The following is a 17,680-nucleotide window of genomic DNA, read 5'->3' on the forward strand; positions in this document are numbered from 1 at the left end:
GGCTCACACACACACACCTACAGAAACTGGAGAACCCGGAGGAAACCCCTGCCAACAAGGGGTCACGTCAGGATTCAAACTCACATCTTTGAAAGTGTGAGGCCACGTCGTTCACAATGTCGCATATCTCCAAGAATAATATTCTACACTATTGTAAAGTGTTTTCTGCAGCTTTTCTGTGTGTGAGTAAAATGGGTCTTTTTCAGCAGACTCAGTTCTTGCCCTCGTCCTTTTTCGAGGTTTTGCTGACTCGTTGGTGTTCAGCTCAGACGGCGTCTGCTGATGGTTAACCAGGCCGTGAACGAGCACCTTTCTGCCTGACTTGGGCCACACCCTTCAACCTCCCTTCTCCAGCCACAACCCCCCCGAGGTGTGTTCCTTCCTCGCGGCCTGGGCACGGAGGGGCGAGGTACACCGCGTCTCTCGTGCCTTCAGTGTGGTGCGCCGTGCACTCGCCGTGTGCACGAACAAGCCCTGCATGGGCATGAAAGGTATGAGGATGGTGCCCTGTACCTGCTGAGCCGAGCGTTTCTCAGGAATGCCGCCTCTTGTCAGGAAACCACTGGCTCCACGGTGCCGGGGACATAAAACGAAGCTGAGCCTGTGCAGGCATTACATGAGCATTTTATTTGAGATCAGATGACTGCAGCTTTTCATTTGTGAGGAAATTTCTGTTGAGGCAGGAGAAATTTCAATGGTGAGACATGCTTATTAATTTTATAAAAAAAACAGGTACATTAAATGTTCCTTGTTTCATCACTGCAATCTGCATAACACACAGGACAAAGGGTGATTTTAATATTTAAAAATATTCCTGTAGCCTTTGTAGAAGTAATCTGCATTAACGTTAATCCAGTGGTAATACCATTTGTTCATGAAATTCAACTAGACTGAATTTTTCAATAAATCAATGTTTTATTGATAAAAAGGAAAAAAAAACATATAAAACACATTACACACTAAAAGTATTACTCTCTGATATTGCAAATAGAAAATGTACAATGACTGAGTAGTAGATTAGCTGTGGTTACTCATAGTAGATAGATAGAGATGCAAGACCTTCTAAAACTCCAAAAAAGTGCAAATTATAAGCGGAGAAGAAAAAACATATAAAGGACATGACAAATCTTAAAACGTTCTAGGTGCAAACACAGGCTGCATTCATATGAAAAATGACGGGAACAATTCATTATAATGAAATAGTTTATTAGTTTTAACACAACTCATTTTGGCATTCAGTCTTTGCTGGAAACGCCTCTTCCACCCACTCGGCCAGCTTGTTTTACATTCACAATTATCAGTTAAAAAGTCACCAGCATTTCCTGGACGACACACAAACACACACACATAACCACATCATGATAAATCTATGCATTTACAAATGTACACGGCAACATACAAAAATGAAATCCTGAGATGTAAAAAGCTACATTTCTAAATCTTCCAATTATGAGTCACATTTTGTAAAAAGCAGTTCCAGGACAGAAGGTTGAACAATAATTAACACATTTAAATAGAACAGGCCACAAAAATTGGACAGTTTAGTTTTTTTTCTTGTACGAGGCATGGGTCATTCATACAAATCTCCCTCTCCAACAACACCGAATGTCCCAGTGAACAAAACCACAGTCTTCAGTGTGAAGGGGGGGTGCGTTCAGCCAGGCACCCCGATCAGAGCCCCACCCTCCTGTACAAAGGTCAGCGTACATGTGCGGTTCAGGAGAACGGTCCAGGAGGACAGGTAGTGCCGCCGTGTCTGTTTCTGTAACCTCTGACCCTCCCGTCCACGTGAGAGGGATTTCGGCCTCCATCGCAGCATTCCACAGCCGGCGAGGGGAGACGGGCGCGAGCATTCCGGTCCAGACTGGCGGTCTGAAGACACAGACAAGAGAGAGAAAGGAGGGGTCAGACATCCCATGAACTCTTCGTCACATTCGCATTTCTTCGTGAACCAGCCACATACCAGCCCTCATTCATCTGCATTAAATCCAAAATTATACACACCCCCTGCCCCCAAGTCATCAGCAATACTCATTCATTTGCATACGTCGCGCGGATAATTACACAGCGCGGCACAGAGCTGCTCTGGATGCCACCCTCCAGGGTCACCCTTAATGCCATTTGTGTCTAGGACCCTATTTACTCTGGATTTTGTGTCACTGCGCTTATTTACACGCCGCCCTGATGGCTACTCTGCCGTTTGTACCCCTCTGATGATTAAAAGACTGCCCCCCACAAATCACTGTTTCACAACTGCAGAGGGGGGGTTTATGTAGCGTAATCCTCCTTCCCCAGGGGCAACGCTCACTGAACCCCGACCGCCCAGACTGTGGCAGCCTGAGTCCCAGAACGCCGGCGTAGAAACGATTACATAACAGTCACTGAGGCCATTTTTAGCCCTTTTACTCTTATCTTCCACCCCCACCCCGTTTCTCTGTAAATCCATGTTGACTTGAATAGCTGCAACTCCTTTGTGTCATTCATAAATGCCTCGACGTGCTGTCAGGACAATCTGGACCGTCAGGACATCTGCACGCCTAAACTCATCCCCCGTTACAGAAGCAAAGTGTTTATAACACCGTAATGAAATGAACTTACGAAACCCTTCAGGCAAATGTGAACAATTCTATATATATAAAAAAAAAAAAAAAAACTCAATGACTTGAAATACTCATGCCATGAAATGCTGGGGGCGTGTCCGCCAGTGTCTTTCCAAGTCTCAAAAAGAGCTGCGAACTATGAAAAGTTGTTACTTTGCCAGATTTGCCTGTATATTCATAGCGCCAGGGCTGGTGTAATAACTCATGATGAAGAGGGAGAACCACCGTGATCAATATTGTAGTGATGAAGTATTAGGGGCGGGGTCATGATAAGCGGCGGCGCCACAGTGTCCTCAAGCCACGATTCAGGAAAATTCTGGACACGAGTCCTTGCACACATTGTCAGCAGGAAAATTCGGCAGCACGTCCGACCTTTTACCCGGTTTTCCTGGGACAGAACCAGTTTTTCAGGCTGGTCAGCACTCAGTTCCGCCGCTCGCAGTTACGGTAATTCCCCTTTTTCTGTTTTTTGACTCACCTGCAGTCTATTTTTCCTGGGCCTTCATCTTTCCGAATATCCCACAAGACATCGGACCGAGGCCATCCTCTGGTTTATCTGGCCCTGCTGGCCGCTGCCTGCTAATGTGCAGATATTGACTAAAATGCCAATAATCGCGTGGCAGTTTTATGTTTCCCAGGCCTATTAAAAAAGTAATAAACAGACACTTGCTATTCGCTGTATTAGTGTAACGCTTTCATACCGAACCGTTACTTGCACCCATGCTATTATGTAATTATGGGAGTTATGAGTGCGCTGTTGAACAGGGCGGCCTGACAGCTGATCTGTTAATATCCAGTAATCAAATGACAGCTTAGCCGAGTTCCAGTCTCTTCGGGCTATTTTTCCTCCCTCTCTTTTCACTCAGCGCCGCTTCCTTCACAGCGAACAGAAAAGAGCAATCAAACCCCTATTAGGTTTATGCAAATGGCGCCGTGTGTGTGTGGGGGGGGGCGCATGCTCTGCCGGCGGGTCCGGGTCTGAAAGGAGCTGCGCGCAGATGTCAGCATAATGCCTCTTTCACCGCGCCGTCCTGGTGGCCTTTACGCGCATTAATAAAACATTAGTATTGAAACAAGCGGGTCGCCGCCCTGCCACCCAGTCAATGGCAGTAGCATCTGCGGGGGGGGAGGTGCAGACTGAAGACAAGTCTGTGACCTCTGACCCTGCCCAGGTGTGCAAAAACATACTGGGCTTTTACTATAGTTCATCACAGTTTTTGATTTAAAACCCTGAAACAACTCAGGATCATGGACTTCACTCTTATTCATATTGATGTAAGCGTCAGACTCGCAATGGGATAAATAATTCTTAACGAACAACATGAAACCAGGCGCAATTTATAAAAAGGAACAGATTCGACTGCCACTTGAGCGCAGTGACCAGGTCCGTTTTGTTTCTCTGGGCGCCGTTGGAAGCCAGCAGATATTTTTAGTTTTGAGCTCTTGGCTGCCAAACTGTGCAAAATATAGCTTCTCCGTCTCCATGTCCGATCCCTCTCAAGCCTCGGTCACGGGCTCATTTCTAATGTGACACGGACGCGAGGAGCAACTGTAATCAGGAGCCCCGCCCGCCTGTGTACTGTTGGCTGAGGGCTTCCTCTTGTAATAGCTTGTGAAGGAATGCTGCGCTGCAGGCCCCCCGGGGGTCTTTCAGGCCGCTAGTTTCACTTCGCCGGCTGGCGTTCAGCACCTTCTCCGTGACGGATGGCGCAGCGATCGCCGTTTTTTTACACCGGCAGGCCTCTCAGCAATCGGAGAAACGCGGAATGCCGCTTCATGGCCAGCTGAGTCGCCCGTACGCTTTGTAATTACGGCGCCGGCGTTCCTCCAGCACCTGATTTGACACCCAGCAGCTGTAACTTTCCACAATTTCCAACTTTTGAAACTTCGTACCGTGCCTGAACCGCAGTGCCGAAGCATCGGGTTGTTTTTGGAGGTCCTCCTGCACTCTGCCACTTACCCCATTTCACCCAGTTCTAAATAAAACGGAGCCAGTTCGGCCCCTAGATCCGACTCACCGCCGCGTTACGCCGACAGGTACTTCCAGGTGCTGACGAACGCCGTGGGGATGAGAGCGTACGGCACGCTGGTCACGCTGTTCCACGAGTCTGTTGAAGGGTCGTAGCAGTCCAGCGTTTTACACCTCTGAGCCCCGAAGTAGCCCCCCACCACGTAGAGTCGGTTTCCCGAAGCCACCGCGTGGCAGCTGATCCTCTTAGCCGTGACGTCCCCGAACTTGGTCCACTGGTACGTCTCGCTGTTGAAGCGATAGGCGGAGCTGGCGGAGAACTCCGTGTCGCCGCCGATCACGACTACCTGGTTGCCCACCACGGCCGCGGCGGTGTAGCGCCAGAGCTGCGGGCACGCGGCAGGCACCGTCCACCGGTTCTGGCACGGATCGAAGCACTGGACTTTGGGATATTTGTCCCGGTTGACGCTGGTGCCACCAAAAGCAAAGAGTTTGTTCTTGGCACCCACCACGGCCGCGTTGCTGACTCCCTCCCGGAGAGGGGCCACCAGCGCCCACTTGTTGGACTGGGGGTCGTACTGCTCCACCTGTTTGAGGGAGACGGAGGGCGAGGCCGGGAAGGAGCCCGACAGGGAGGTGTGGCCGCCAACAACGTACAGCATGTGGTCAAGTTCGGCAGACCCGTGTCCGAACCTGGCAACCAGCATCGGCGCAGCTTTGGACCACTCGTCGTGCAGCGTGTCGTACACCCACACGTCCTTGGACGCTCCGTTCTCGGAGCCTTTCCCACCAGTCACGTACACTTTGCAGCCGATGGCGCACGCGCTGCACTCCTTTCGGGGACTGGGGATGTCCGTCTTGGGGGTGATCTCCTTGGTCTTGTGGTCAATCATGTACACTTTGTCACACATGAAGGTTTGGCCCCCCAGGAGCAGAAGTGCTTGGCTGACCTTCCGTGGTCGGGCACAAAAGCCAGTGACCACCCCATCGTTCTGAAGGATCTTCATCTTGCAGCGGACGGCGTCTTCTACGATCTCTCGGCCCACCTTGTGTCCCATGACCAGCTCTTCAGACGCCACGTTCTTCAGGAGGTATGACTCTGGCAGGAGGGCAAGGCGCACACAGCGCAGGAGCTCGGGCAGGTCGCCGAGCTTCCTCTCTACGTCGGACTTCACCCAGTCAATGACTGCCTCATAGACCAGACTCTCATCTTCTACCTCCAGCTCCTCGCTGAAGATGAGTTCCTGGAGCTTGTCTTTAGGGAGATGGAGAAAGTCCTCGGTCCTGTACAAGGATGCAAAGTTTGCAAGGCACATTCTCCATGAGAGCTCATACAGCCGCTGGCACTGGTGGGCATCGGAGAGCAGCATCATGCCCAGGCAGTTGGATGGGTGTAGGTTCTTCTCCAGGAACTCGGCCGAGGCATCGCGGATGTCGTGGAACTGCAGCATGTCTCCAGCTTCCAGCAGGGATTCGGCGTTCTCCTCGTTGATGATGACCCGGGCAGAGTAGGCGTAGTCCAGCAGCAGCTCCAGCACCTCTGGATGCAAAGAGTCATGGAAGTTGACCTCCTGGTCCTGGCTCTCCCTCATGCCGCCGCTGAACATGGCCTCGAAGTAGCGACTGCACGAGGCCAGCACGGCCCGGTGGCAGTGGAACGCCCGGTTCCCCGCCCGCAGCACCACGTCGGTGAAGATCCGCCGCTTGCGGAGGAGGTTGAGGTGGGTCAGCAGGCTGTCGGCATGGGACGTCTTGTGGAACAGCTGGATGTTCATGGACCCAGAGCTCGACCTGGACTTCCTGTTCTCATGGTTGCTCACTGACATCTTTGATCCTGACAACAAATCCAAAACAGCGCAGCCTTAATATGCCATCTAAATACATCCATCAGCTTCCCGACTGAAAGCAATCAGATAATAAAACCTGAAAATGAGAAGAATTTAAAAAAAAAGATAAGAGAGTTAAAGCTCCATAGTCCAGCAGACTGAGATCAAACAAAGCGGCGGCCGGGTGTTTCCTCGCCGAGTTTAATTATTCACTCATCACTCGCACGCTCCTGTTCATTTAATGTCGGCTCTTTATTCGATCATATTCCATTTCTGAGGTAAATCTCCGAACCACGAGGAGGGCAATCATAACTTCAATTCAAATAAAATGACGGATACATACGTCAACGTTTCGGCCCACACAGTTTTAATAAATCGGTATGTATTTTTATGTATTCCGGTTTACTTTTTCGACTTATCTGGGGGTCGTTTTCCACCGAAATTCTCAGCACGTTTGAACGTGAAACTAGATCAGGACAGTCTTGAATGTACCGAGTGGAGCATCGTGACATTCTGCTACTTACCGAGCAGCGAAATCTTCCTACGTCGAATCTCTCAAATGAGATGAAAAGAACGAGGTCGTGATTGAAACGAGCTTCCGAAACCAGTGAAACCCATCGATAGTAAGAGTCTTGTCGGCATCCGCTCCAGTTCCACGGCCCCCCGACCGCAGTCGCCCACAACAACCCAGAAAGTAACTTACGATTCTTCCCAGAAGAAGCCCAGGCTGGATTCGCCCCGCCTACTCGCGTATCCGTAAAACGCGCACAGAGGGCGGGGCCTCGCCGGCACACATTCGCCCCGCCCTCTGGATAGAAGAGTGGGCGGGGCGAACATGCTGAAGGCAAGGATGCCTCGCCGTCAGCAAATTCGCAAGATCACTGGAACAGGGCGCAAGATACAAAATCAGTAATAAATGTGTATGTTCATAGATAATCTTGTGCCAATACTTCAATGACACCACATGTTCGAGTAATCTTTCTTTTTTTCTTAAAAATAGAAAACAGCTCTCTGTGTACAACAGCCATCACTGGGCAGCTTCAAACTGAAAAATATATGCATAAGATCAATGATAAAACTAGAATCAGAAATGAGGAATAGAAGACACATGTAAAGGAGACTTACAAGAACTCATTAAATCATTCTAAATAAATAATAACATTTTGATAGCCTCATGACCATACATTTTTTAAAGAAAGTACGTTACTCAAGCGCCCTCTGTAGACAGTATTTCATTAATAAAGGTTTAAAAAGTTATTTTTTATGTAACAACAGAGACACGGAAATATTTTTCTGTGTAAATTTATATCATCAAACACACGAGCACAGTTAACATATTTTGCATGCAGATTTTTTTTATTTAAAGTAATTGTTGTAACAAAGCCTACTGCAATTTGAAATTACTGCAAGAAAATTCTATTACAAAGAATTACTATACACATGCTGCTGAAAGTTAAATGTCAGTATTGATATGGTTTTATTTTGTTTTGTTTAATTTAAAATCTTAACAAATTACACGAAATATTTACTGCCCCCTAGCAGTGGACAAATTGTATACACAGAACATTGTCATTACAATTTTTAACGAAAAGGAAAAAACTATTATTTTAACATTTAATATTTTTGTTCATGGGGAATATACGTTCAAATTGATGCAAAAATGAAACTATTAACCCACACACCACATATTGTGTTATAATTCAACCTGAAGTCTATAGAACTGTAAAGTCAGTGCGATATTTAAATGATAGCACGGGGTCTTTTTAAAATATTTTTAATAACTGTGAACGCGCATGGCGTTTTCAGATCTCTTGATTTTATGTAGCTGGATCCTTCGTATATGGATCTCATGCCACGTGCCAGACAGAAAAAATTCACAATTAGAAACTACATTTCCCAAGACGCTCTGCTGCCGGATGCTCGGATTCTGGCTTCCTGCTGCCGTCAAGGGCATACATACCAAAATTTAACACACGTGTGGTGGAGGGTTCGGACCAGTAGCTTAACCAACACCTAAACATGGACAGCTTCGGATCAGATTTTTCTTCAGGTGCGGGCTCCGGGAAAATGGATACCGGCACCATTATGGAGCAAGTAAAAGTTCAAATCGCGGTGGCTAATGCGCAAGAGCTGCTGCAGGTTAGTGTTCGGTGCGAAGCTGGTGTCAATACGAATGTGCCTTGCTAATGGTATCTGACATAGCGCAGAAGTTTTTTCCTCAGTTGGGTAATGTACGTTCCAGGTAGCCGAACCAGTAACCCAGTCATAATAAAGCTGTGAAATAAAACCACCCACTGATTTATACTAGCTTTAGCTTGTTAGCCGTTCTGTCAACTTCTGTAAATTTTGCTTGGCTGGAGACAATGAATGTGATATATGGTCACCTAATTAGTCTTATCTCTCGTGGCTTTTAGTAGTCACAATTGTGTGCGTGCAACGTCAGGCTTTAGTAGTCATTAACCACTTTAATTTACAATTAATCATGTGCTGTATTTTGGTTTAATTGTAATTCATGTTCCAGTTGCCATTTAAGTATCTTTAAGTATCTTCATCCTCTGTTTTACAGAGAATGACAGACAAGTGCTTCAAGAAATGCATCGGTAAACCTGGAGGAACGTTGGACAATTCTGAGCAGGTAGTGTGTGTTGAGATAGCAGTCTGGTGGCAGTAGAGGAGAGTCCCACGAAAAGTCCATACTAATTATTACTAATTAATAGTACTTTAACACCACTGATACTTTTAGATCAACATGTATTGCGGTGCTATTGATTGCAAGTAGCATAGCAAGTACTACTGTTTGATGTGTTAATTTTTTTTATTTTACTACAGTAAGTAAGAAAATCATGAGAAGTGACTCATATTGATCAAACAGTTCTGACCTTGACTGGCTGCTTTATAAATGTTTTGTAGAAGTGCATCGCCATGTGCATGGACCGGTACATGGATGCATGGAATACGGTATCCCGGGCGTATAATTCCAGGCTACAGAGGGAGAGAGCACATATATGAATGCTGTCCACTCAGCATCAACCGGCCAGCCATTCCTCCGCATGCCAGAGCTGAAGAAAAACACGAGGCCAGGATCACAATTCCTGGCAACCACCTGCAAGCCAGTTTCAAAATCCCTCAGACAGGCCTACAGGGTGATGGAGGCATAGCTTTATATTCTGGACATGTAATTCATATTGTAAACCATATACAGTTTATTCACATTGGCGCTAAGTAGACTGGTGCAGTTTTTCCTCTTTACCCCCTATTTAAATGTGATTCATTCTTTAGTTTGCCATTGATTGTCATTGTTCGTCCCAGAGCAGCAGGATCATCTTACAAGAACGATTCATGAAGTTGTTCATGAATGTGACCCGAGGCCTGTGCCCAGATTTGTTTTAGTCACCTGTTTTTGAACAAGGCAGAGTATGGGCACAGATTTTGGTCTTCTTTGTGTGCTCAGCATGTGAGATTTCTGGGAACGTCTCTCCCTCCTTTGTCTCGAGGGGAGGAGGAGCCCTCTGAATAATAATAGAGCTTTAGAGGACTGCTCTAATTTTAACACAATTGTACATTCAGGAATACTGCTTAGGTTAAAAAAAAAAACACACACACACACATTTAGGATTAAATTTTACTGTGGTGTAACAGTATATACACTACAATTGTGTATATAAATGAATTGTGTTAGTCCAATAAATACAATACACTTGTGATTTGTTTTGTTGAAAACTTTCAAGATTATTTTCCCAAACCTGTGAAAACATTTGTAGTTTGTTAATAATGGCATAACCAATGTTGCTGGACAGAACGAAATCTACATTACAATTAAAAAGTACACATTAACCAGGTTATTTAAATATTTATTTTCTGGACAATAAATTGACCAGTTACAACATGTAATCATTAATAAATATTTCAGATAAATACATCAGAATGTGAAAGGTATTTTAAAACTTTTAGCCTGTGTGGCTAATGGCAGATGTACATTAACAAATACCTGATTTAAATGTTTTATGGAGGTGGCTAACTGAAACCATAAGTAGGCCTGTTACAGTACAGCCATACCCTTAAAAAGGGAGAAAACTCGATATCCAGCCCCTGATTGCTGTCACTCGCACATAAACACCCGGGAAGCCACTTCGACCACAGCCATGACCCCAGCTGGTTATGCCAGCAACAAACCACCGGCCGTGGGGTTCCCGACAGGTCAGGGGCCCTCCTGAGTCTCCCTGCAATAAGGAAAAATGGTATGAGGGGCATCATCTGTAGTGGCTGCAAAGCCCATTGAGACATGCTTGTGATTTTGGGATGTGCAAAAATAAATTGTTGTTGCTGTAAGAAAAAACGTATTGAAATGTGATTTTAACAGTGACACAAATAAAGCTTAGAGCTTAAAATCAAGCTGCATAAGCATTTTAGCCTTCTGGAGTAGCAGCTGAAAGAGCTGGGTCCACTTCCTCTGACAATTCCGTAACCATCATAATTCAGACTTCCCTTCTGAACATTAGCTGGTAAATCCAACAACTAGATGAGCCCAGTTAGATGAGAAATCCTGTCTCACTCACCAGGTCAGAAGAATAAAGAAGCCTATACAACTAAGCTCAGAACTCACCAGGCATGTGTCGGTACCACCCTCCATGGACCCTGCACATATCATCCTTGTGGTGAGAACATCGCTGTAAGAACTCTGGCACTCCCGCTGATCAATGATACTGACTTGTGCCTTTTGCAACATGTTGGCTAGTTTGCCTGAGTTCCAGAAAAACAGGTTAAATGGCACCTAATGTTCGAAGACACCAGGGTACAATACCGGTTTCCAGATAAATTGTGTTAAAGTGTATTCCATTTTAGAGTAGGAACTGTAATGGTGTTACGTCAAATACATGTGTTAAGTAAATGTGAAGTTAGAAATCACAAGCATCATGTGTGGCCCAGATAGTCAATAAACACAACTTATAATACAGCCAGTCCCTGAATTCTGCACATACTGGAACATCAAGACAAATTAAGCTAAGATCACATAAGATCCCATTCCAGTCCATGTCCTCTACTCTTCACCACTGTATATTCCCTGTCCCTGCCTTGACAGCAATTATTGCAGACAGGAAAGTATCTGGGCATTTCCGTGTTTCTTTTAACAGCAGTACATTTACATTTACGACATTTATTAGACACCCAGGGCGAATTACAATCTGGAGATACTCGGGGTTAAGTGTCTTGCTCAGTGACACAATGGTAGTAAGTGGGGTTCAAGTGGGGGTCTTCTGGTTCATAAGCGAGTGTCTTACCCACTAGGATACTACCACCCCAGTAGTTACACCTGCTTTCTGGTGGAATACTGCCTCCTCTTTTCTGTAAATTTGCCAGGTGCCATGTTACTCAACATATTTATCATACACATTTTCTAAATAAAAGTGGTTATTGAGGGGTTATTCATGCCTTACCTTCCTCACTCAAAGATCCCCATCCAGTGATGTAGCACTCTGCATCTTTAGTAAAGCTATGGGTTGGCGAGGGCAGGCACACCGACTGTATGGTGTAAGATCTGGGCGCTGGGATGGACAGTTCGATGAGGGCAATGTCAAAGTCCATGTGTTTGCTGTTGAAGTCGGGGTGGAGGATGATCCTCTGCACAGGAATCACCAGTGCGCTCAATCCCGATCGAATCACAGAGCCCAGGCTCACTGTCCAGGCGCCAGGCCCAGAATCGGTGTTACTGCACACACAGTTGTAATTTCAGCTGAAGCTCAGGTAAGATAATATCCTATTATTGCTTTCATTTCTGTAATTCACCAAAGACCTCAAGCCTTGCCCCAGACAACCCATGTTTTTGTTCTGTTAGGTCTGGCTCTATAGGTCAGGTAATCAAATACAGGTTCAAAAAGGGGTCAAAACGATTTTTTGCACATGAAACGTCATTACCGCCTGACACCTTTTGTGTGTATGTGCAGTGTGTGTGTGTGTGTGTCATGCATCACTATTTAAGTGTTTTTTTGTTTTCAAGATTTGTAGAAACGTTCACTTTTGAATGCGGAAATAAAATGCAGATATGATTTCACGGAGGAACTGTACCCGGTGAAGCAGTGCGCTGCCGTCAGGAGCCATTTGCTGTGGATGAGAGTGGCCCCACAGTGGTGGGTGCGGTGGTGCCGCAGACTGCCAATCCATGGCCACTCACCCCTCCTGGACGTTACTCCCCCCACAATCCTCTCCTGGCTTATACCAGGGCGCAGGCCACACTCTGGAGAGGTCATTGTCTTAGTAATCAAATACTTCAAATGTTCCTTCGAAATCATGATTGCACATTTGCTTAGCTCACCACAGTTCTTTTCATCAGATTCGTTGGGACAGTCGGATATTCCATCACATTCAGGGTTGGTTTTACTTATGCACATACCAGCCCCACAGTCAAAGCTATTATTTGAGGTTGCAGAAGCTGAAAATGGATGTTTAAAATGCCATTAACTCCCAGTAAATATGTGTAAAAAGATATAACACTAAGCAGTACCTTGCATGGGAGCTGAGGAGGCCACGGCGTCTGGGAGGACATCTACAGCAGCGGCTGTGCTTGGCAAACGGCTAACGCTGTTAACTAAGTCATAGCTGGTATGGCTGAGGATCCAGTTGCGCAGCTTGGTGACACGAGAGTAGACGCCTGGTTTGTTGACCTGAGCACAGCCAATGCCCCAGCTGACCACACCAGCCAGGAAGAACTGGCCAGGAGACTCTTCACACACAAGAGGTCCTCCAGAGTCGCCCTACGTTGGCATGAAGTGAAATAAGTCATGGTTTGGTCAAGACAGCTACCTTCTGCTTTTCCATGAGGGTTGTGGTAGCTTCTAACATAACATTTTAAACACACTAATAGTAAGATTATCTACATGAACGATTCTCTACAACCTTCTCCAACGTACTTGACAAGAGTCCACTTTTCCCTCCAGGAAACCAGCACACATCATATTTTGAGTGATACTGCCATGATAAATTGCTGGCTTGTTGCAGACGTTGGTATCAATGATCTTTACCACAGCCTTCAGTAGGGAAGGAGTCATGTCGTCTTCGCGGTTATTTAATAATAATAAAAAACAACATTACATGTTAATTACTGCTCAAAACGATTCGCTAGACCACACTGCACACTTCAGATCTAAATGGCATCACTTACAGCTGGACTGGTCAATGGCACCCCAGCCAGACACCACACAGTTTTTTCCGGGGTTGAAGACATGGGAGGCAGAAGGTAAGCACACCGGCTGAACGTAGCTACTGAAGGTCAGTGGGGTCTGCAGCTCCAGCACGGTCACATCATTGTCTGTTGTCACCGGATTGTAATCCGGGGACACAATCAGAGACTTTATGCCAATTGTTGTAGCTCCTGCTTCTTCACCGCTCACCAGAGTGGCCCCAACTAAGGCCGTCCAGTCCTTTGGATCATTGTCTCTGCAGAATAGAGGAAGGAGGCTGCAATCATTTTAAGTGAAAGTGAAGTGATTGTCAATGTGAGATACTGCAGCACAGCACACGGTGACACAGCGAAATGTGTCCTCTGCTTTCAACCATCGCCCTTGGTGAGCAGTGGGCAGCCATGACAGGCGCCCGGGGAGCGGTGGCACCTCATTCTGATTACGGGACCTTAACCGCTAGGCCACCACTGCCCCAAAGGTCTGGTCATTGAATCAAACAAAAAGAAAACGATTTGAAGACTTACTAACCTTTCAAAACAGTGAGCGGCACTGACAAGCCAGCGGCTGCCGAGAATGGAGGCGCCACAGGTGTGACGGCCATGTAACCGAAGGCTGACCTGCCAGGGAAGCTCCCCACGGCGAGACGCCTCGCCCCCTACCACACGACTATTCATGGCCGGACGAGTCCCACAAGCTAAGAGTTGTGAGGAGAAAAGCTGTTTTTTTATTTTACTTTTGAAGGACAAGGCAGAATTCAGGTACGAATGGACGGGCCTCACAGCAATGTGCTTCATCCGATCCGTCGGCACAGTCTGGGATCTGGTCACACTCTGGGTTCCATTTGGTTACACACTCGCCATTGGCACAGGTAAAATCATAATCTGTGCAGCCGCCTTGGAAAGAACAATGTACTGTTTGTGATTAAAAGACTCATCTACTCTGCTGTCTCCAAAATGGGGCCAAATTATTCTTACTTGTCTCAGCTCCAATGGAATAGAATGACTTCTCAGTGAGGCCTGAGGAGAAATAAAAGCAATAAAAGTTTGGCTGCGATCACCCATGAAAATATTCTTGTAAAACAAATACGGAAAATAATTTTTTAACCAAGTAAATTGATGGAAGCGATCACTCCAAACGGTGGTACTTTCAGAGGCTTCCCATACAGCAAAGTGGTCAACCCAGACCGGAGAAGGTCCTGAATTTCATTACTGGAATATCCCCGGACGTTAGCTACATTGATGTCCAGCCGCAGTGTAACCAGCACATTTCCGTTGATGTCCCTGCGCCAGATTGAGATGTTACGTTTGAAATGCTGTCTGAATGTCACATTTTCACGTTCAATCATTCCTGCTTACCCATAACCCAGAACGTTGCAATCTCGAAAATGCCGTGCTATGGATGAAGCCTTGAACACAGCCTTGATCTGAAATTGAAAATGTCAGTAAGCAGTACCGGGAACTTTTATAGTGAATTATCTAAAATGAAGTTTAAAAAAATGTATTATGGCTAAAACTGTGTCAAAAGCCCACCTTTTGAGTCAGGATGGAGGACAAGGCATTAGAAAAGGGACTTGTTTCGTTTTGAAGAGCTGCATCATAATTGAGTCCTTTCAGTTCTGCGGTTTCCACAAAGTAATGTTCCGCACTCACCAGGAACCCTGAAACACTCCAGAAGTTCAGCTTCATGCAGGCTGCAAATCAACAAGCAATGAATCGTCATGGCAAGAGCCACGAGTGCGAACACACGAACCAATCACGAGTCCCACGATGGCCCCGACGACCAGAAAAACCCCGAGGCAGCTGAGGACGATGCACCTGCAGTACGGGGAGCAGGAGAGGGCAGGACAGGTCACGGCCATCTCGTCCAGACCTTTCTTCATCAGAACACACAAGGACAGTCGGAGAGTGCGCACAAGAGATCCGCGGAGCCCCGAATCCCGACGTCTTCCATTCGAGGGGGTTGGGGTTCGTCCTACTACTTCTTCCCCCCTCCAGATCTCCTTTCTACGCCCCTGTGTTATCTGCCAGCTCGGTCCCCGGCGCGACGCGGTGTAAACGGGCGTGAAGCCGCGTCCCGCTCACCTGAGCAGCGCTCCCGCGGCGCACCCATGGGCGTGCAGGTGAGCTCTCGGGTTTCTTCAGCCCCCGCCGCCGCCCCATTAACAGTTTAGTGGTAATCCTCGGGAATGGGCCGCTGTTTGCGTTGTGCGTGCGCGGAGTGGATTTACGCCGCGCTGGAACAACTGCTGCGCCATGAACATATTTACCCACGAAACACCTGGCGCGCAGCGCAGCGCAGCGCCACGGTACGCCGCGTCGAGTCGTTCGCGGAGCCGAATCGAATCCTCAAGTGACTCGTTCGTTTCTCAGTGCAGTTGAGCGGTCGGCCGGAATGAACGAGTCACCCAGAGATTCTCCCGAATCAGTTTGTTGTTCTAACAGATTTAGTTTCCGGATAAACGAACCTAAAACCTACAACGTGAGACAGTAGCGGGCACTAGGCAGGAGATCGGGGTTCGAGATTCAAGGCTTTTATGACACGTGTTCAGTAGCGCTCTGTTTAGACGGTGCATACTTAAATTTATATCAAATAAATTAAATGGAATAAAGGGGAGAAAAACAGTAGTAAAAAAAAGTAAGCAGGCTATAATGCAGCAGTGGCTCTGGATTGTGCTAAAGTGCTTCTTGCAGGGCGGTGACTGAACGAGCTGTCAACAGCGGTGAACATTCGGATGGTCGGGGTGTGTTGTGTTCAAGTGTACCTTGGAGGTGCTGTACTCAGGTACATAAGACCCAGCATGTAACATGTCGTGTATGAAAACCCGCAGTTTGACTCTCATTGTGACAATTCGCGAGGGAATGGAAAATGTTCAGTGGGACTCCTTCCAGTGTTGACAGGAAGGGACTGGACAGGCTGATCCGGAGGGCCGGCTCTGTTCTAGGATGCCCTCTGGACCCAGTGGAATGGGGGCTAAGCTGTCATCCCTGCTGGACAACATCTCCCACCCCATGCAGGAGACCCTGACAGCACTCAGCAGCTCCTTCAGGGACAGACTGAGAGATTTAGAAGGTCTTTCCTGCCAACAACTGTCAGGCTTTACAACAGCTGACCACACATACACACACATCCAGTGCACCATCTCCATCTTCTTATGTGCAATATGTGTGTGTGTGTGTGTGTATACACACACAGTACAGGCCAAAAGTTTGGACACATCTTCTCATTCAATGTGTTTTCTTTATTTTCATGACCATTTACGTTGGTTGATTCTCACTGAAGGCATCAAAACTAAGAATGTGGAGTTATGTACTTAACAAAAAGGTGAGATAAGTGAAAACACGTTTTATATTCTAGTTTCTTTGCTCTGATTACTGCTTTACACACTCTTGGCATTCTCTCGATGAGCTTCAAGAGGTCGTCACCTGAAATGCTTTTCCAACAGTCTTGAAGGAGTTCCCAGAGGTGTTTAGCACTTGTTGGCCTCTTTGACTTCACTCTGCAGTCCAGCTCACCCCAAACCATCTCGACTGGGTTCAGGTCCGGTGACTGTGGAGGTCAGGTCTCCACATTTTGTTAAGTACATAACTCCACATGTGTTCATTCATAGTTTTGATGCCTTCAGTGAGAATCTACCAACGTAAATGGTCATGAAAATAAAGAAAACACATTGAATGAGAAGGTGTGTCCAAACGTTTGACCTGTACTGTATATATAACCCACTCTGTTCATGTGTACACTTACTAATTTTCTACATATACAGGCATCCACAAAAGATATTTTTCTTTTTATATATCTTGTACTGTCCGCTTTCTGCCATGTGAATTACCCACTTGTGGGACTAATAATATCATCTTTACTGAATGTACTGTGTGGAATCACTCACTGAGTTGTTAAATATCATACCATAGGACAGCACACTTAAAATATCATTATTTTTAAACAAGTTAAATTTTTACAAATGTGTTTGATAAAGGAACGCAGACATAACACACTGCCCTCGGTTCGGCAAGTCGGAGTCGCGGCTCCTCACGGAAAGATCCGGTGATTCGGTGAATGAATCTTTTAGTGAACTGATTCTAAAGATTTAGTACATCTGAAAAAAACGTTTAT

At 46.5% G+C, this 17,680-nt stretch overlaps 3 protein-coding genes across 3 annotated transcripts; 1 reads left to right on the forward strand and 2 right to left on the reverse strand.

Annotated features, from left to right (window-relative positions):
- Positions 1-1,189: 1,189 nt before the first annotated feature.
- On the reverse strand, positions 1,190-7,112 carry enc3 (ectodermal-neural cortex 3). The gene is made up of 3 exons (XM_029000615.1): positions 6,920-7,112; positions 4,619-6,403; positions 1,190-1,872 (listed from the first exon to the last, which is right to left on the reverse strand). The coding sequence occupies exon 2, from the start codon at positions 6,393-6,395 to the stop codon at positions 4,626-4,628; it is 1,770 nt and encodes a 589-aa protein (XP_028856448.1). The 5' UTR covers positions 6,396-6,403; positions 6,920-7,112; the 3' UTR covers positions 1,190-1,872; positions 4,619-4,625.
- A 1,213-nt stretch (positions 7,113-8,325) lies between these two features.
- timm13 (translocase of inner mitochondrial membrane 13 homolog (yeast)) lies at positions 8,326-10,099 on the forward strand. The gene is made up of 3 exons (XM_029001445.1): positions 8,326-8,534; positions 8,962-9,030; positions 9,306-10,099. Exons 1-3 carry the CDS (start codon positions 8,415-8,417, stop codon positions 9,402-9,404), a joined length of 288 nt encoding a protein of 95 aa, XP_028857278.1. The 5' UTR covers positions 8,326-8,414; the 3' UTR covers positions 9,405-10,099.
- On the reverse strand, positions 10,004-15,891 carry tmprss9 (transmembrane serine protease 9). The gene is made up of 15 exons (XM_029001421.1): positions 15,320-15,891; positions 15,100-15,227; positions 14,926-14,993; positions 14,675-14,850; positions 14,545-14,586; positions 14,350-14,463; positions 14,099-14,264; positions 13,552-13,826; positions 13,301-13,443; positions 12,895-13,144; positions 12,706-12,822; positions 12,459-12,627; positions 11,831-12,102; positions 10,999-11,135; positions 10,004-10,615 (listed from the first exon to the last, which is right to left on the reverse strand). The coding sequence occupies exons 1-15, from the start codon at positions 15,447-15,449 to the stop codon at positions 10,454-10,456; spliced, it is 2,349 nt and encodes a 782-aa protein (XP_028857254.1). The 5' UTR covers positions 15,450-15,891; the 3' UTR covers positions 10,004-10,453.
- Positions 15,892-17,680: the final 1,789 nt, after the last annotated feature.

Source organism: Denticeps clupeoides, chromosome 13 (genome assembly GCF_900700375.1).
Source record: "Denticeps clupeoides chromosome 13, fDenClu1.1, whole genome shotgun sequence".
Lineage (NCBI taxonomy): Eukaryota > Metazoa > Chordata > Actinopteri > Clupeiformes > Denticipitidae > Denticeps > Denticeps clupeoides.